At 53.6% G+C, this 14,350-nt stretch overlaps 7 protein-coding genes across 7 annotated transcripts; 3 read left to right on the top strand and 4 right to left on the bottom strand.

Moving 5' to 3' along the window:
• Nucleotides 1-134: 134 nt before the first annotated feature.
• On the bottom strand, nt 135-1,758 carry ASPZODRAFT_759067 (hypothetical protein). The gene is made up of 3 exons (XM_022730053.1): nt 1,357-1,758; nt 1,212-1,275; nt 135-1,161 (listed from the first exon to the last, which is right to left on the bottom strand). The coding sequence occupies exons 1-3, from the start codon at nt 1,426-1,428 to the stop codon at nt 335-337; spliced, it is 963 nt and encodes a 320-aa protein (XP_022578784.1). The 5' UTR covers nt 1,429-1,758; the 3' UTR covers nt 135-334.
• On the top strand, nt 1,678-3,045 carry ASPZODRAFT_135067 (hypothetical protein). The gene is made up of 3 exons (XM_022723697.1): nt 1,678-2,473; nt 2,550-2,702; nt 2,866-3,045. The coding sequence occupies exons 1-3, from the start codon at nt 2,163-2,165 to the stop codon at nt 2,948-2,950; spliced, it is 549 nt and encodes a 182-aa protein (XP_022578783.1). The 5' UTR covers nt 1,678-2,162; the 3' UTR covers nt 2,951-3,045.
• A 146-nt stretch (nt 3,046-3,191) lies between these two features.
• Nucleotides 3,192-5,358, bottom strand: ASPZODRAFT_758118 (hypothetical protein). Its single transcript, XM_022730052.1, has 3 exons — nt 4,121-5,358; nt 3,417-4,064; nt 3,192-3,360 (listed from the first exon to the last, which is right to left on the bottom strand). Exons 1-2 carry the CDS (start codon nt 5,274-5,276, stop codon nt 3,568-3,570), a joined length of 1,653 nt encoding a protein of 550 aa, XP_022578782.1. The 5' UTR covers nt 5,277-5,358; the 3' UTR covers nt 3,192-3,360; nt 3,417-3,567.
• An 81-nt stretch (nt 5,359-5,439) lies between these two features.
• On the bottom strand, nt 5,440-8,240 carry ASPZODRAFT_135066 (hypothetical protein; the record flags this gene model as incomplete). Its single annotated transcript, XM_022723696.1, has 4 exons — nt 8,121-8,240; nt 7,760-7,879; nt 7,378-7,690; nt 5,440-7,315 (listed from the first exon to the last, which is right to left on the bottom strand). The coding sequence occupies exons 2-4, from the start codon at nt 7,852-7,854 to the stop codon at nt 5,441-5,443; spliced, it is 2,283 nt and encodes a 760-aa protein (XP_022578781.1). The 5' UTR covers nt 7,855-7,879; nt 8,121-8,240.
• Nucleotides 8,241-8,485: 245 nt separating this feature from the next.
• ASPZODRAFT_168566 (hypothetical protein) lies at nt 8,486-9,690 on the top strand (the record flags this gene model as incomplete). The annotated part of the gene is made up of 2 exons (XM_022726869.1): nt 8,486-8,493; nt 8,553-9,690. The coding sequence occupies 2 exons, from the start codon at nt 8,486-8,488 to the stop codon at nt 9,688-9,690; spliced, it is 1,146 nt and encodes a 381-aa protein (XP_022578780.1).
• A 166-nt stretch (nt 9,691-9,856) lies between these two features.
• ASPZODRAFT_144840 (hypothetical protein) lies at nt 9,857-11,688 on the bottom strand (the record flags this gene model as incomplete). The annotated part of the gene is made up of 4 exons (XM_022725045.1): nt 9,857-10,607; nt 10,674-10,911; nt 10,972-11,388; nt 11,454-11,688. The coding sequence occupies 4 exons, from the start codon at nt 11,686-11,688 to the stop codon at nt 9,857-9,859; spliced, it is 1,641 nt and encodes a 546-aa protein (XP_022578779.1).
• Nucleotides 11,689-12,064: 376 nt separating this feature from the next.
• ASPZODRAFT_72066 (hypothetical protein) lies at nt 12,065-13,495 on the top strand (the record flags this gene model as incomplete). The annotated part of the gene is made up of 5 exons (XM_022729805.1): nt 12,065-12,169; nt 12,250-12,310; nt 12,378-12,853; nt 12,928-13,200; nt 13,259-13,495. The coding sequence occupies 5 exons, from the start codon at nt 12,065-12,067 to the stop codon at nt 13,493-13,495; spliced, it is 1,152 nt and encodes a 383-aa protein (XP_022578778.1).
• Between the last annotated feature and the right edge of the window lie 855 nt (nt 13,496-14,350).

The raw sequence follows: 14,350 nt of genomic DNA, 5'->3' as shown, positions 1-14,350 counted from the left end.
CGATCAGAATGGCGTTATATATTTTGTCTCTTCTTCTTCTTCTTCTTCTTCTTCTTTTGTTTCTGCTATCTAAGATACCAGGCGGATGCCATTATGAACTGGTCGGTTTAGATAATGTACATTTTAATAATCGAGTATAGAGTGAGTCCGATATGGAAATGGAGACTTCCTGTCGATATTGTGGCGGTGAACCGACCTGAATACTCCGTACAACATCCAGCATCAATCCCCTGCTAAACTCGGATATAAGTATAGGCGATCTGCTCATAGCTCAGTACTCTGTACCTAGATACGAGTGTTCTGTAAATGGAAGATCCTGTCACCGTGGTTATCGCTAGGTACTCCGTAGAGACAAGCCCACATTATGTAGTATGACGAGATTCCTTTGGAAAAGTAGTGTATGCTCTTCGGTCTGCTCATTGTTTTGTTCTCGATCGCGATGCCCAGACAATCCACCCGCTAGAGAAAAGTTCAAGTCAAGACACCTCATGCAAGACGCTCGGTGCGGACGAGCAATGACAGCCGCAGCCGGCCAGGCGAAAAAGCAGATAGATCCCCAGGATTCTCTCTCTCTCTCTCTCTCTCTCTCTTTCTCTTTCTTTCTTTCTTTCTTTCTTTCTTTCTTGCACGTGTTCAGGCTGGGCTTCTCAGCGTTGCACAGCCCTTTTTTTTTGCCCTTTTTTTTCCCTTTTCTTCGCCAGCCGCTGCCTCGTTCGTTCATCTCCATACCTGCCTGAACGCTGCCTGAAAGTCGTGGGATTTTCCTGGACTTGCGGTTTTCCCATTCGCCTTGCGGGCTTTGATTTTTTTTTTCTCTTTCTTTTCTTCCTCTATTTTTCTCTTTTTCCGGCCCTTGAATTCGCTCTTTCCCTTCTCCCTCTTTGGTCAATTTTTTCTGGATTTTTTTTTCCGCGTTGTTTTCTCCTGCTCGAGCCTCCCTGGGCCATGCACTGCTGTCCAACGCCCACGACCTTCGAACCCGATGACCGCTTGCCGTGACGTTCAACGGCCAGCATTCCAGGCGCGTCCATTCTCGCTGGTCTCGTTCCCTCGCGCCGCGCGAACTGGATATCCGTCCCCTGCCGAGCTGGTACCGAGATGACGATATTTGGACCTCCCATCGTGCCCGAGCAGAAACACATGGGTTCGGAACTAACGTTCCTTAGGCAATAAGGCAGCCTTTCACCTCACTCCCTTGGCGTGATCTCGACCATGACGACAGCCCATCCTTACCCACGATTGAAGTGGAGGAGTGATAAATGATGTTGCTGGAAACTAAAAGTACAGTCAGCACTATATAATGCTATGTCAAAGAGGGGAGGGAGGGGAGGGGATCTAGAGAAGATTCGTAGTCACGCAATTCTGCCTCACTGTCCAGTGTTCCACCCTTTTTCTCTCCTTTCCAGAACAACGTGATCCCACGAGCATAGTTGCCCGGCTCTCCCAGCCACCCAGCCTCCTGAGAAACAAGAGATGAGACCGGCCTGCTTCGGAGCAAAAAGCGGCACGAAACCTGCAAGGCCACCACGGGTAGATAAGGGGCAGAGAGAGAATGCCCGGAGGGGAGACGGCCGCAATTTAAGTTTTTTTTTTTCCTTTTCTGTATGCCATACCCACTCCTCCCCATAGCCACCCCTCCTTCTGTCACCTGCCCTCACCGGACTGTGTCCAGGGTGGCTTGCTCGAAGGGGGGGGGGATCCTATCTGACCGGCCGGAAAGCGGAAGCTCGTCCTAGTGGAGGATTAGGGGACAATGGCTGTCCTCCTTCCGACCCAGAGCGGGGTCAGTCCATGGAGGGAGCGAATTGGCAGCCAGCACCGAGGGAGGAGACGGAGTCCATGACGAGGGGAGAGGGGGGTTGGGACGGGGATGTGAGAGGGTGGCAGAGATTCGCCTTCTCCTTCGTCTGTCCGTCTTGCCATCGTCTAGACCATTCCGCCGGATGGAAGACCCTCCGCGGAGGGATATAAAAACCTCCTCCTTCTTCGCCATGGAGTCCGTCTCTCCTTCTTTCCTTTTTCACCGGAACATCAACCTGTCAGACTTGGACTTGGGCAGACTTGTACTTGGTAGCCATCATCACTTGCCTTCTTGACAGACATCTTCAGGCATCACCTCATCAACCTCGCTCCCGTTGATCACCCGCAGAACTGCATCAAAAATGGCCACCCAGCGTCAATACTACCAGCCCGCCGCTCTCCCCATCAATGTGCCCTCCAAGGCCCCCGTCCCCGCCAGCCTTTATCCCATCTCGCGTGTGGCCGGCTCGCCTCCCGAGATCTCCGACAGCAGCACTACCGCCGGGAGCCGAACCTCGGGGTACAGTCTCACTTCGGGAAGCCTGAGCGGCGAGTACGAGTCCAGCTCGCTGTCGTACTCGGGCATCGATGTCGTCGACGTCCTGAGTGATCGCCTGCAGAACACGTTCGACCCGACGCCGCTGGATAAGGGGCTGGCGAAACAAGCACAAGCGTGAGCTTCCCCCCCCGCCGCTGTCTCGATAGATGCGTTTAAACTTTCGGCAGCTCTTGATGACTGACGATCACAGCTCCGGCCAAATGAACGCCAAACAGCGTGAGCTCATGGAACTGCAGGCGCTCGCCCAGCGGCGGCTCAAGGGGGCGCGGGCGAATTTCGCCGAGGGCCTCAAGGTTGCACGTGAGACAAAACGTGACCTGGAGTGGACGCAGAAGCGCGTCAGGTGAGTTCCGTCGGCTTCTCCTCTGATTTTTCTGCCTCTTCCGCTCCGCTCCGCTCCGCTGGCTCTTCTTGGCATACCGTTTCGGGGCCGTCGCTGTTTTTTTCACTCTTTGCGATTGTTCTGTCTGTATTTTCACGTAACGAAATCAAACTGACCAAACCAGCGCGTTGAAGGCTAAGGCCGAGACCGCACACCCAGAGGAGTATCGCCGGGCATCGAAGAAATATGCGTTCGACGACGAGTATTGAAGCGCTGCTGGGATATCCCCTTTTCTCTCTTGGCTTATTGCTTGTAATGATGTGTCATGATTCCTTTTTTTTTTTTAATTATTGATGGAAAACTGTACAGCGAACCGGGTGTCTGATTATTCTTTGCTTTCTGTTGTCATTATGTGGTTGGATGTCTGCTTGTGTCTCATGGAATCAGTCATGAGCTAGTTAGTACCTATATTCTGCTGTTGATTCAGCTATGAAGCCATGATCTTTCGACTTTTTCTCATCGTAATACAGTGTTGTGTCGTTGATTCTGAGCTTACCGACACCTGATCCATGGTATGGTATGGTCTTATCCACCCCTTGCACATCCTGGATCCGTGGAATGTGAACCAGCTCAATCTCAGGATGGAATCTTGCGGCTATATATAGTACTATAAGCTGCACTAAGACAAATGGTTTCAGCAGGGGCCAGACTTTAATATTAAGATATGCTAAATACATCACCATCGTGAATCTAAGCCTCGCCTGGAGTGACTAATGGCTATCACCGAGCTTGAAATAAATCGAGTCAAAGAACACTCCCTCGCAGTTTCCATCGCATAACTATCTCGTCTTTACTTTCATTGACAGCACACAACACTGTAAGTCGCCTAGAACCGTCGCAGACACTTGGTCTTAATGGCAGGGAGACCAGCCCATGGATCCTCGATGAAGGTGGGGAGAAAGTAAGACTTGACTCCATCGCCATTCTTGGTCGTACCGGCTGCCAGCTTCACAAGCTCCTGCAGCTGTAGGAAAGCACCGCTGGGTGTCTTGTAACCGGCAGCGTACTGTGTGCAAAGAATGCTCTCCATATCTTCGTTGGTAGGAGACTCGGCGCGTTTGATTTCCTTGGCCTTGTCCCCGGTCTTCTCAGGCAACGCCTTTTTGTCAGGGCTGTCTTTGGTACTCTTTTCTTTGATAGTCTTGTTTCTGGTAGCCTTATCTTTGGTAGTCTTGTCTTTGGAAATCCTTTCCTCAACAGCCTCTTCCTCGACAGTTTTGTTTTCGGCAATCTTGTCTTTTGCAGTCTTGTCTTCTGCAGTTTTGTCTTTGTCTGTCTCTTTGAATTTGCCAAACGAAATCTCTTCCTCGGGTTTCTTCAAACCTAGATGAGGTACTGGTTAGCATATTCATTATGCTATGCTTTGGAGTAGTACTTACTGGGCTTCACGGCTGGCTCGACGGCTTGCAAAGGAGACGACTTCTCGGCGTTCAGATTCTTATCGGACCCAGAATTCAGAAGGGTCTTGTCATCACTCTTGTTTTGAGCGGCTTGAGTGACCTGACATAAATTCTCATTTTTCGGGGTAATCACGGGAGCCTGCTCGCTAACAGCACGGTTGGACTTTGGCATCTGCTCGCCATCGCGAAGAGAAACAGGTCCCTTTGCACTGATGTCAGCGACAGATTTGGCGACTCTTAGACCATTCTTTCTGGGTCCATTGTTTCGAGCGTTGCGAGCAACATCTTCATCACTAGGGTTGTTTGATTCTTCTCCTTCCTTATCACAGCCTCGACCAAGGGTAGACGCAGCCTGATTATCAGCTTCATTCTGAGGAGACTCGCTCGGTTCGACTGCTTCAACGGAGGCTTCTTTCAGGGTGCAAGAGCGGATGCAGATGTTGACAACAGGCTTGCCAGTAGGTTTTTCGTCTTCCAAGCTTTTGGCAGTTACAATATCCTCTTGATGGAATTCAAAGGACACCATTTCAGTGACAGGGACAGACTCGCCAGAGGTCACAGAAACGGGTTCAGTCTTCTCAGTAACTGTCTCAGTGTCCACAGAAGCAGGTTCGATTTCAACCACAGTCGTCTCAGTCTCAGTCACACAGGCGGGCTTCTGTTCACCTGTAGAGACATTCTCAGTCTTGGCCACACTGGCGGGTTCAACTTCGGCCATCGGGACAGACTGCTCTTCAGCCAGAGCACTCTCAGTCTTGACCACAGGAGAAGGATCAGCCGTCGCAGGTTCCGCCTCAGGTACTCTAGACAAGATCTTGAACCCAGCATTGTTACCCCCAGTAGTCTCGGCAGATCTGGGATCCTTCTTCGCTGTGTTTTCAGCAGAGACGGACCGTTCTCTACCACGGCGTCCTGCTCTGCCGCCCCGTCCTCGACGCCTGGGGAAATGAGGGTTGCGAGAGGGCGCGGTGGAATCCATTTTTGCACGCGGCAACAGATGGTTGAAGGTGGTTGACGGTGGTTGCAGTAGAAGGGTAGAAAGAAATGAACTGGGTAGAGAAGAGGGAGGAGGGTGGGAGAGAATGATGTGAGAGAAAGGTGAAGAAGGCACGGGGAAAAGCACAGAGATGGGCATTCACTGATTTCTATGAACAGTTCTCAAGATATCGGCCATAGGGAATATCATCTTTTTATTTTCTATTATAAAACAATGCCTATCCTCTCAAACACTGGTCATAGAGTAGTAAGTGATTAATAACTATTTTTTTTGTATATCTAGTTTCTATATACCTAGGGTACTTATTGGAAGAGATGCTCCTCTTCAATGGCCCGGTTGATCACACGGACGAAGCGTCCTACTTTATCTGGGTCCTGTTTGGCAGTTTCGATGCCCAGAAGGATCTTCTTGACGCCGACGGCGATGGATCGATCCTCGGCGGTGATGCTGCCGATGCCCTGCAGCGCCTGCTCGATCTCCTGGGGCTCGAAGGCACCGCACTGCTCGAGGATATACCGGAGTTCGTCATAGGAGGTGATGTTGGGCACCATGATGTCTGAATTAAACGAGTTGTAGAAATCAAGCTGCTTGAGGATGGCGCGCTCCGTAGTGGTGGCCAGGATGAGCAGCCGCCGGCCCTTGGTCGGTTGCTTGCGCAGGAAGACCATCAGGGTCTGCAGCACGGTGTTGCTGAACCGCGGGCCGATCGGGACCCAGTCGATGATGCGCTCGATGTTGTCAACAACCACGACACTTGTGCGGCTCTTGTATGCGTCGTCGAAGATCTTGCTAATGTGCTGCACCTTCATCATCTCACTGAAGCCCACCATGTCCTCTGGGCTGATCAGTTTGATAAAGGGGAAGCCCGAGTCGATGGCGATACGAGCTGCCAGCGCCGTTTTACCGCTGCCCGGGGGCCCATGAAGCAGGACCGAGAAGACGGGCGTCGAGTCGGCACTGCCCACTTGCTTCACGAACAGCTCGCCCTCCCTCAAGATTTCGTTGACGACGGGTGAATAGTGGATTATGCCGTACTGGATCCGGGTCGATAGCTCTTCCTCGGACACACCAAACGCCGGCTTGACTTCGTCCAACGCATGGTGGAAATCGGCCCGGTTGACCTTCATGTTGACGACGTCGTCACTGAGGTTGGCCATTGTGCCCACCTTGACATGCCGAGAAAAGGCAAACGAGGAGGCGGACTTGACCAGACCAGCGATCTCGGCACCTGAAAAGTTCTTCGTCTCGAGGGCCAGCTCGCCTAGATCGACGTCTGAATCCATCACGTTGTTGTCACGCATCCTCTGCGTGTGAATCTTGAGAATCTGGGCGCGGCCCTTCTCATCTGGGAGAGAGATCTCCATGTGCACTTCTAGACGACCTGGCCGCAGCAAGGCTTCATCAATCATGTCCTTGCGGTTGGTCATACCGATGAGCAGGATGTTGTTGAGCTGGTCAACACCATCTAGCTTCGACAGCAGCTGGTTGACCACACTGTCACCCACACCTGTCCCCCCGGCCGCACCACTGCCACGCTGCTTGCAGACGGCATCCAGCTCGTCGAAGATGATGATGTGAAGCCCACTTTCTTCGCCTTTCTCCTTGTACTCTTTCTCCGCGTCGGCAAAGAGCTTTCGCACGTTCTCTTCCGACTGACCCACGTACTTGTTCAACACCTCCGGGCCGTTGATCACCTTAGGCTCTCTGGCATTCAACATTTTGCCGATTTGTCGCGCAATCAGCGTTTTACCCGTTCCCGGAGGACCGTAGAGCAGGATACCCTTCACGTGCTGGATTCCCAGCTTCTCAACCAAGCCCGGGGGGAAGATACGAGATGCAAACGCACGACGGAAGATAGTGCTGAACTCAGAGTCGAGGCCACCGATGCCCATATCCTCAAACTTGAAGTCCGGTTGAATAATGGAATTGGCAGCGGGTCTGCGGTTGGAAGCCTTGACATTGATGCCCGTGCGAGCATCCTTGAAGAAGTTGATTTGAGTATGTCTGGTGATGATTCCTCTCGCAGTGGGCTCGGTGTCGACTCGCCCAGCAGAAAGATCCGGCTTCTCTGTCGTCAAATCAACCCGCTGGACGGTCTTGATTGTCAGAAGAAGAGGTATGCTTTTGTGGTCCATCAAGATCTTCTGTCCGGGGGCGAAAATCTGGTTCTCAAAGTTCTATGCTTGAATCAGTGACGCCATTCCTCCACCAACAGTTCGGTTTGTTAATAAAAGCTTACTTTAATCACTGCGGTTCCCAGCTCATCCTGATCGTACGGCGTTTCGACCCGTTTCTTCCCCGCGAATCCAACCTCGATATCCGTTGAGCCCAGATACGCCTGGCCGCCCTGGCTGAATGGATCGTAGATCTGCACCTTGACCGCATCCGTGAAGGCAACCATCGCCCACGTCCGCTGGGGATCCGACATGCTCATCTGGCCTGGCGGGAACCCGTCCAACGGGCGCGCTGAGAAGACGTAGAGGTCATTGACCAGCAGGAGGAGATCGGTTCCGTCGCGCGTCGGGGGGAAGTCCTGCGTCGACACCGCCACCCTAACAACACAGTCAGTAATCCCAACAGGAAAGAAAAAGAAAAAAAAATGAACCATCCGAACTGCTTACAAGTTCCCAAATGTATACGTGTTATCTGGACTCTTCGCTGGCCGCAGCGTCCATACTTGACCGCCGCCCGGAGGCTTTCGAGCGGGCATCTGCATGTTTCCTGGCCGTCCACCGTAACCCCTTGAATCGCCATACGCATCAGTCATCTGCACATCATGGTCTCGTAGGCGCGGAGAAGCTCCATACCCTGCTGCGCCAGCACCGGGCCCGTGGCTACTGTCGTATCCCTCTCTTCTCGGATATGGAGGAGCTCCCTGGGCGGGGTCTCGTGGGGGTGGCCGTCCACCGTCTGGTCGACCACCACCGAAGGGGTTTGGAACAGACGGGTAGTTGTTACGATTAAACATCGTTCTTCACGTACCGAGGCAAGCTAAACGCGATGGCTGATGGTGAGTAGGGGGGTTATAGTGAGACGGACGCTGGTCGCGGTGGCTAAATCGCTGAGGTGGCGGAGTTCCCTGGAGGGCCTGGAGGGGAGGGGGAGTCCAGCAGAGCCAGTGAAGATAACCGTGTTCCAGAAGTAAAATACAAGATCTTCTTCAATCCAACCCAGTTGGTTTGATGAATGTGAGAATACGTAGATCCAGAACAAGTGCAACGTGGAGGGCCTGGAGAAGAAGCCCGCTCGTGCCAGCTCTGGTGGGGCGTGTCGATCTACGTTGAGGTCAGCCAAGGCCAAACTCAGGCTGCAACTATTCCGTGAGGGAGTTGTCTGTGGCAGCGAAAATGCCTCTGTGAGTACTGTTTTACCCGACGAATGTGTTGTTAGTTGCTAATACTGGTTTGTGTGTAGCCACCTCCTCGGCAAGAAGTCATGGAACGTCTACAACCAAGAGAACATTGCTCGCGTGCGCCGTGACGAAGCGCAGGCAAAGGCGCGAGAAGAAGAAGCCGAGCGGCGGATGCAAGAGGAGGACGCAGAGAGACGGATTCAGATTCTGCGTGGTGAACAGCCTTCTCCTCTTCCTCCCCCTCCTTCTCCTGGGGAGACGTCCACACGGCAAGAAAGGAGGCGTGACAGGGATGATATCGGACGGTCTAGGAAGCGGCGACGGTTGGCGGGGGAAGACGACACGGATCGGGATATACGATTTGCACGAGAGGATGCCGCCGAAGCGAGTGCTAGGCGAGAGCAGATGGTGTCGTCGTCGACGATGACGACGACGACGACACGTGGGGAGAAGGATCTGGACACTCCGCTGACGGACAGCACGGGACACATCAATTTGTTTGCGTCTGAGGCGGCGCAACAGCAGAAACAGAAACCGGTGGAGAAGAATGCTGAGGCTGAGGCTGAAGCGGCCAGGAAGAAACGCCAGTACGAAGACCAGTACACGATGCGGTTCTCGAATGCGGCCGGGTTCAGAGAATCGGTCGGTCAGAGCCCCTGGTATTCGTCCTCTAGTCATGGCGGACAGGCACCGCAGCCAATGTCAGAAAAGGATGTCTGGGGGAACGAAGATCCCCTGCGGAAGGAAAGGGAGAGGGCTCGACTCGACTCGAACGATCCGCTGGCGGCGATGAAAAAAGGAGTGCGTCAGCTGCAGGCGGTCGAGAAAGCAAGAAAGCAATGGAACGAGGACCGGCTGATTGAGATGAAAAGGCTCCAGACAGATGCATATTCAGACCAGCATCGCTCCAGCCGTCAACATCGACGGCGAAGGGAGCGCTCACGGCCAAGAGAACCCGACTCGGACGGCAGTCTGGAAAACTTCAAGCTCGACGAAGCATCCTCACTGGACAAGGAAAAAGACGATGATGAGAGACACCGGAGGAGCTCGAAACGCTCTTCGCATCATCGCCATCGTCACCACCGACATAGTAGTGACAGGCGGCACGAGCACTCGCGCTCTCGCTCGCATCGCCATAGTGGTGACGGCGGGCGAGAGAGTCACAGGGATACACACAAGACGACAAATAACATATTGTAATGATTTCTATATTTCATACGAGAGACCATTCTATCTAAGGATATGGATAGCAGTAGCATTGCTTTCTCATACTGCGGTGGATGTATATACCCCTACGCTATACCCGGTATTGCCGGAAAAAAAGGAGATAAATTCAGAAACTTTTGTAGAACGTCCATGCCGGCAATTACTGCAAGGACCATTTTTGCGAGCCCTTTTCGCCCTCAGACGCGTCCCAGTCGACGGTGATGTCTAGCGAGCGCGACTGCGGCTCCTTCTTCTGGTAGCCCAGCTGGCCTCTAATCGTCTGGCCCTTCTTCAAGGGAACACCCTGGCGGACGCTGCGGTCGAAAAGCAGGATGGTCTGCTGCCAGTGGGTTTCGGGGCCGTCCGGTCCCGTGGTGAAGGCGACATAGCCCTTCTTCTTCATATCGGCGGGGGTTGCTTCGCGGGCCACCGTGGACGAGGACGAAGGCATGAAGAAGATGTCGAACCAGACCGCGAAGCCGTCCAGCGCGTCAATGTCTTCCCCGAGCGTGACCTGGAAGTCCTTGAGGAAGGACAGCTCATCGACGCGGATCGTGTGCAGTGGCAGTTCCAGGAAGACATCCGAGTTGCCTGCAATCGTGGACGGCTTGATCACACGGACCAGGGCCTCATCGTAGATCTTGTCGCGCATGCTCGCCATGTTGAAGCCGTAGACAGAGTCCCAGAAGGAGATGTGCGAGGCGAAGAAGTCAGGGTCGGCATACGGCGCCACGCGCAGGGTCGCATGAGAGGGGACCATCAGACCCCCCGGGGCGAGATAACGGTCGCGCGCGTAGATGACCGAGTCGAACATGGCTTCGAAGAGCAGGCCATAGCCCATCCATTCGGAGATGATGATGTCCACCTGCTGAACCGGGAGAACCACTTCTTCAATCTTCCCGCGCAGGCAGCTAGTTCAGGTCGTCAGTCTAGATCTTTGGCGCTATCCAAAGTGTGGATGTAGTGCTCCAACTCACGTTATCACATCGCCAAACCCGTTTTCATAGACAATCTCCCGGGCCTTCTCAATGATGTTCGAGTTGTCCACGGAGATGACTCGCTTCGCTCCAGCCTTGGCGCAGAACATGGACAGAATTCCCGTTCCGCACCCCACGTCCAAGACGACCTTGTCCTTGAAAAGGTGCTTGTTTTCGTAGACAAAGTCGCGGTAGGAATCCGTGCGGATGGCATCTTTCAGCATGGATTCGTGGATCGCTGTCTAGTCAGTACGGATGGTACGATGACAACAGTCAGAGAGCAGACGGGAACACCCACCATTGTAAGCATACGCGGTGAAATAGCCCGACTCTTCCTCTTCGACTTCGCTCTTCTTGGTCTTGTCAGAAGCCCCCTTTGGCGCCGATCCCAGCTTTGTCTCTTCCACGGACAGCTGTTCCTCCATCGACTTCTGCACAGCCATTCTATATTCAGAAAACTGACTCTGCAGGCGCTCGAGTTCTTCCTGCAGCTCCAGGACTCGACGCTCCGCCTCGTTCTCTCCGGCCGCAGGCGTCTCTTCGAGATCGTCAAGATCCTCCAAGCTATACAAGAGAGCATCGTCCTCCAGAACGGGCTTCAGGTACGCGTCATCTTCGAACAGGGTCTTGGACGAGACATCGGGTGTCTTGTTTCCCGCCTTAATCTGCGTGCGGATATAGTTCACCAGTTTGATAGATTCGAGGAAGTCCAGATCTATCACATCAGATATCAGCAAGGCTCTAAACGTCGCCAAATTAATTCCAGAGACTGCTTCCTACCAAGCTCCTTCTGCACCCCGCGCAGATCGAAGTTGTGTTTGTCCTTGGTCTCCCTCAGCATCGCACGCACATCCGGGTACACTGTCTCTGAAAAGAGACCGACAACCGGCTGGCTCTCGTCATCAGGCTCGACATCTTCCCACCCTTCCTCATCGGTAGAATCCGAGTCAGTGTGCGATTCGTCGTCAACCTCTCGGTCGAAGCGACGGTCGGAGGGCTCGTGGGAGGGGGACATTGTAGAGGGCAGCAAAGACAAAAAAACAATTCAACCCGCCTCACAATATTCCGCTAGGCCAGTTCTCAGCCAGATTCAACACCGTGGCTGAAAATATTCTAGGGGTGAAGCATCTTCCATCCAGGCGGAGAGGGGAAAAAATCGTATGCGGCCTGAGGCCTCCCTCCTGCCCCGCCCTGACCCGTTGTTTATCCACTGCAGGCCCAGATCTGAGCTGGATGCTTCACCCCGCCAACCGGGAGGACCTGCTGGTGTTTGTCACGACCTCTTTCTGGGAGTGTTTTGCATGCATTTAGACCTGCAGATCTGATTCAAGGGTGTGGAATTGGCGCTTTTGCTCTGTTGTTGCTGATCCCGCCTTCCCCCCCCCTCCGTCATGGCCTTCTTTTTCAATAGGGCCCGCCCCCGGCAGCCGTCGGACGTGGTGAGGTCGATCAAAGAGCTGCTGTTCAGGCTGAGCGAGGCCCCTGCGGCGCCCAAGGTTGGTAGATTAGCTCTACTCCAGGTATGGGGACTTGGAAGAGGGGAAAGAGGGCGAAAAGACTGACTCCAGAACAGCAGGTGGAAGATGACCTAGCCAAACAGCTGTCTCAGATGAAGCTTATCGTACAAGGCACGCAAGGTGGGCTGTGACCCGTTTTATGGACGCTTTGTGGAACATCAGAAGACTGATTACGAATTGCATGTAGAAGTCGATTCGTCACCGGAACAAGTGCAGGCGCTGGTCCAGGCGATTATCCAGGAGGACTTACTCTACGACCTGGCGCGGAACATCAGATCACTGCCCTTCGAAGCCCGCAAAGATACGCAGACAATCTTCTCGCATGTCCTCCGGTTTAAGCCCATCCATGGCCCCCAAACTGACCCGCCAGTCATCTCGTATATCGTTCACAATCGACCGGAGGTTGTCATCGAGCTCTGCCGAGGGTATGAGTACAGCCAGAGCGCCATGCCCTGCGGGATCATCCTCCGCGAGGCGTTGAAATTCGATGTCGTCGCTGCCATCATCCTATACGACCAGTCGGACGAGGGAGAGCCTGCAATCCGGCTGACTGATCTCCAGCCGGCCGTTGTCCAGTCGGGCGATGGGGTGTTCTGGAAGTTCTTCCACTGGATTGACCGGGGCAGCTTCGAAGTGAGCGCCGATGCGTTTACGACCTTCCGGGTAAGCAGGCAGGCAGGCAGGCGGCTTGGTCCGCTTGGATAGTTACATGGTTAACGCGCTGTTGTTCTTTCTAGGAGATTCTGACCCGCCACAAATCCCTTGTGTCCTCATACCTGACAAGCAACTTCGAGCTCTTTTTCGGACGATACAACACCTTCTTGGTCCAATCAGACTCGTATGTGACGAAGCGCCAGAGCATCAAACTGCTGGGCGAGGTTTTATTAGACCGGGCAAACTACAACGTGATGATGGCCTACGTCGAAAGCGGGGAAAACTTGAAGCTTTGCATGAAATTGTTGCGAGACGATCGTAAAATGGTCCAGTACGAGGGATTCCATGTTTTCAAGGTGTTTACTCTCTGATCCCTCGCTCCAAGGGAACCCAGCTGACCGGATTCCTCCAAAGGTGTTTGTCGCCAACCCGAACAAGTCCGTCGCCGTCCAACGCATCCTTATCAACAATCGCGACCGCTTGTTGAAATTCCTGCCGAAATTCCTCGAGGACCGCACGGACGACGACCAGTTCACCGACGAGAAGAGCTTCCTGGTCCGCCAGATCGAGCTGTTGCCCAACGAACCCATCGACCCCAACCGTGCGCCGCGCGAGTCCTCACGCTCGGGCGTCAACACCGCCGTGGCTTGAATCATCCATCCATTCATCCATTCATTCTCTCTTTGTAGGGCATTCTCCTTTGGATTGCATTGTTGGCGGCCTGCTGGCAGACGGCACCTTGGCGTTTTTGGGCGTATCCCTTGGGAATATTTGTTGGTATAGCATGTACGGAGCACTCCGTACTGTTTCCGCCACCGTCTCCGCAGAGAAGCTCGCTGGCTCTCCTGCTATGCCATCTATGTATCTCGGGTGTTGGGTAGTTATCCCGGAGACTGACTGCCCCAGACAGAAATGCCCATCGAACGGTATTTTATGAATCTACTAACGCAGCGAGGGGTTCCTTTTATTTATGAATGCTATTCTCCTTTCTCTTCCCGTGTCCTCCTCCTCCTCTCCTTCTATTCTAACCCTTGGCCTGGACTAGCAGGCCCTGAGGGCGTTAAATACCTCCCCCCACTGCATTAGTATCCAGGGGAAGTGCCTGTGGGCCGCTCGACTGAGATAGCAGCTTTAATTTTAGCATCAGAGCGTCACTGGCCTTATAATAATAGCCGTGCCCTCAGTCCGACAATTAATCTTGTACGTACGTGATGATGTACGACTCCCTGTAAAAGATCCACTGCTGGGCCGTCCCAGAAAACTCTTCGCCTCAGGAACTTTCCTTGGATGCCTTCATTCTCTTTCCACCCTCTCCTCGGCTCGATGACCACCGCCTGTTCGCTCCTTTACTCCTGCCCCGGTCCGTCCTGGAATGAGAATTCTATTATTGCCGCCAAGCCAGCTCCCTCACAGGGACCCGCCCGATAGTCGAGCTTGAAGCTTGATCCCCGTGCCGGGCGATGGTCTGCTGTACGACGAGTCTTCCTTGCCCGCGGTCGTCTTCGA

This window comes from Penicilliopsis zonata, assembly GCF_001890105.1.
Source record: "Penicilliopsis zonata CBS 506.65 unplaced genomic scaffold ASPZOscaffold_14, whole genome shotgun sequence".
Lineage (NCBI taxonomy): Eukaryota > Fungi > Ascomycota > Eurotiomycetes > Eurotiales > Aspergillaceae > Penicilliopsis > Penicilliopsis zonata.
This window is presented reverse-complemented; position numbering and strand designations above follow the sequence as displayed.

Excerpts from the sequence above, each read along its gene's own strand:
- ASPZODRAFT_759067 (XM_022730053.1), bottom strand. The coding sequence starts at position 1,428 with ATGCTCGTGGGATCACGTTGTTCTGGAAAGGAGAGAAAAAGGGTGGAA. Across the intron at positions 1,276-1,356 it reads GGACAGTGAGGCAGAATTGC|TTTCCAGCAACATCATTTAT; the intron begins GTGACTACGAAT and ends CTGTACTTTTAG. Across the intron at positions 1,162-1,211 it reads AAGGATGGGCTGTCGTCATG|GAACGTTAGTTCCGAACCCA; the intron begins GTCGAGATCACG and ends TTATTGCCTAAG.
- ASPZODRAFT_135067 (XM_022723697.1), top strand. The coding sequence starts at position 2,163 with ATGGCCACCCAGCGTCAATACTACCAGCCCGCCGCTCTCCCCATCAAT. Across the intron at positions 2,474-2,549 it reads CTGGCGAAACAAGCACAAGC|CTCCGGCCAAATGAACGCCA; the intron begins GTGAGCTTCCCC and ends TGACGATCACAG. Across the intron at positions 2,703-2,865 it reads TGGACGCAGAAGCGCGTCAG|CGCGTTGAAGGCTAAGGCCG; the intron begins GTGAGTTCCGTC and ends TGACCAAACCAG.
- ASPZODRAFT_758118 (XM_022730052.1), bottom strand. The coding sequence starts at position 5,276 with ATGCCCATCTCTGTGCTTTTCCCCGTGCCTTCTTCACCTTTCTCTCAC. Across the intron at positions 4,065-4,120 it reads CGAGCCAGCCGTGAAGCCCA|GTTTGAAGAAACCCGAGGAA; the intron begins GTAAGTACTACT and ends TACCTCATCTAG.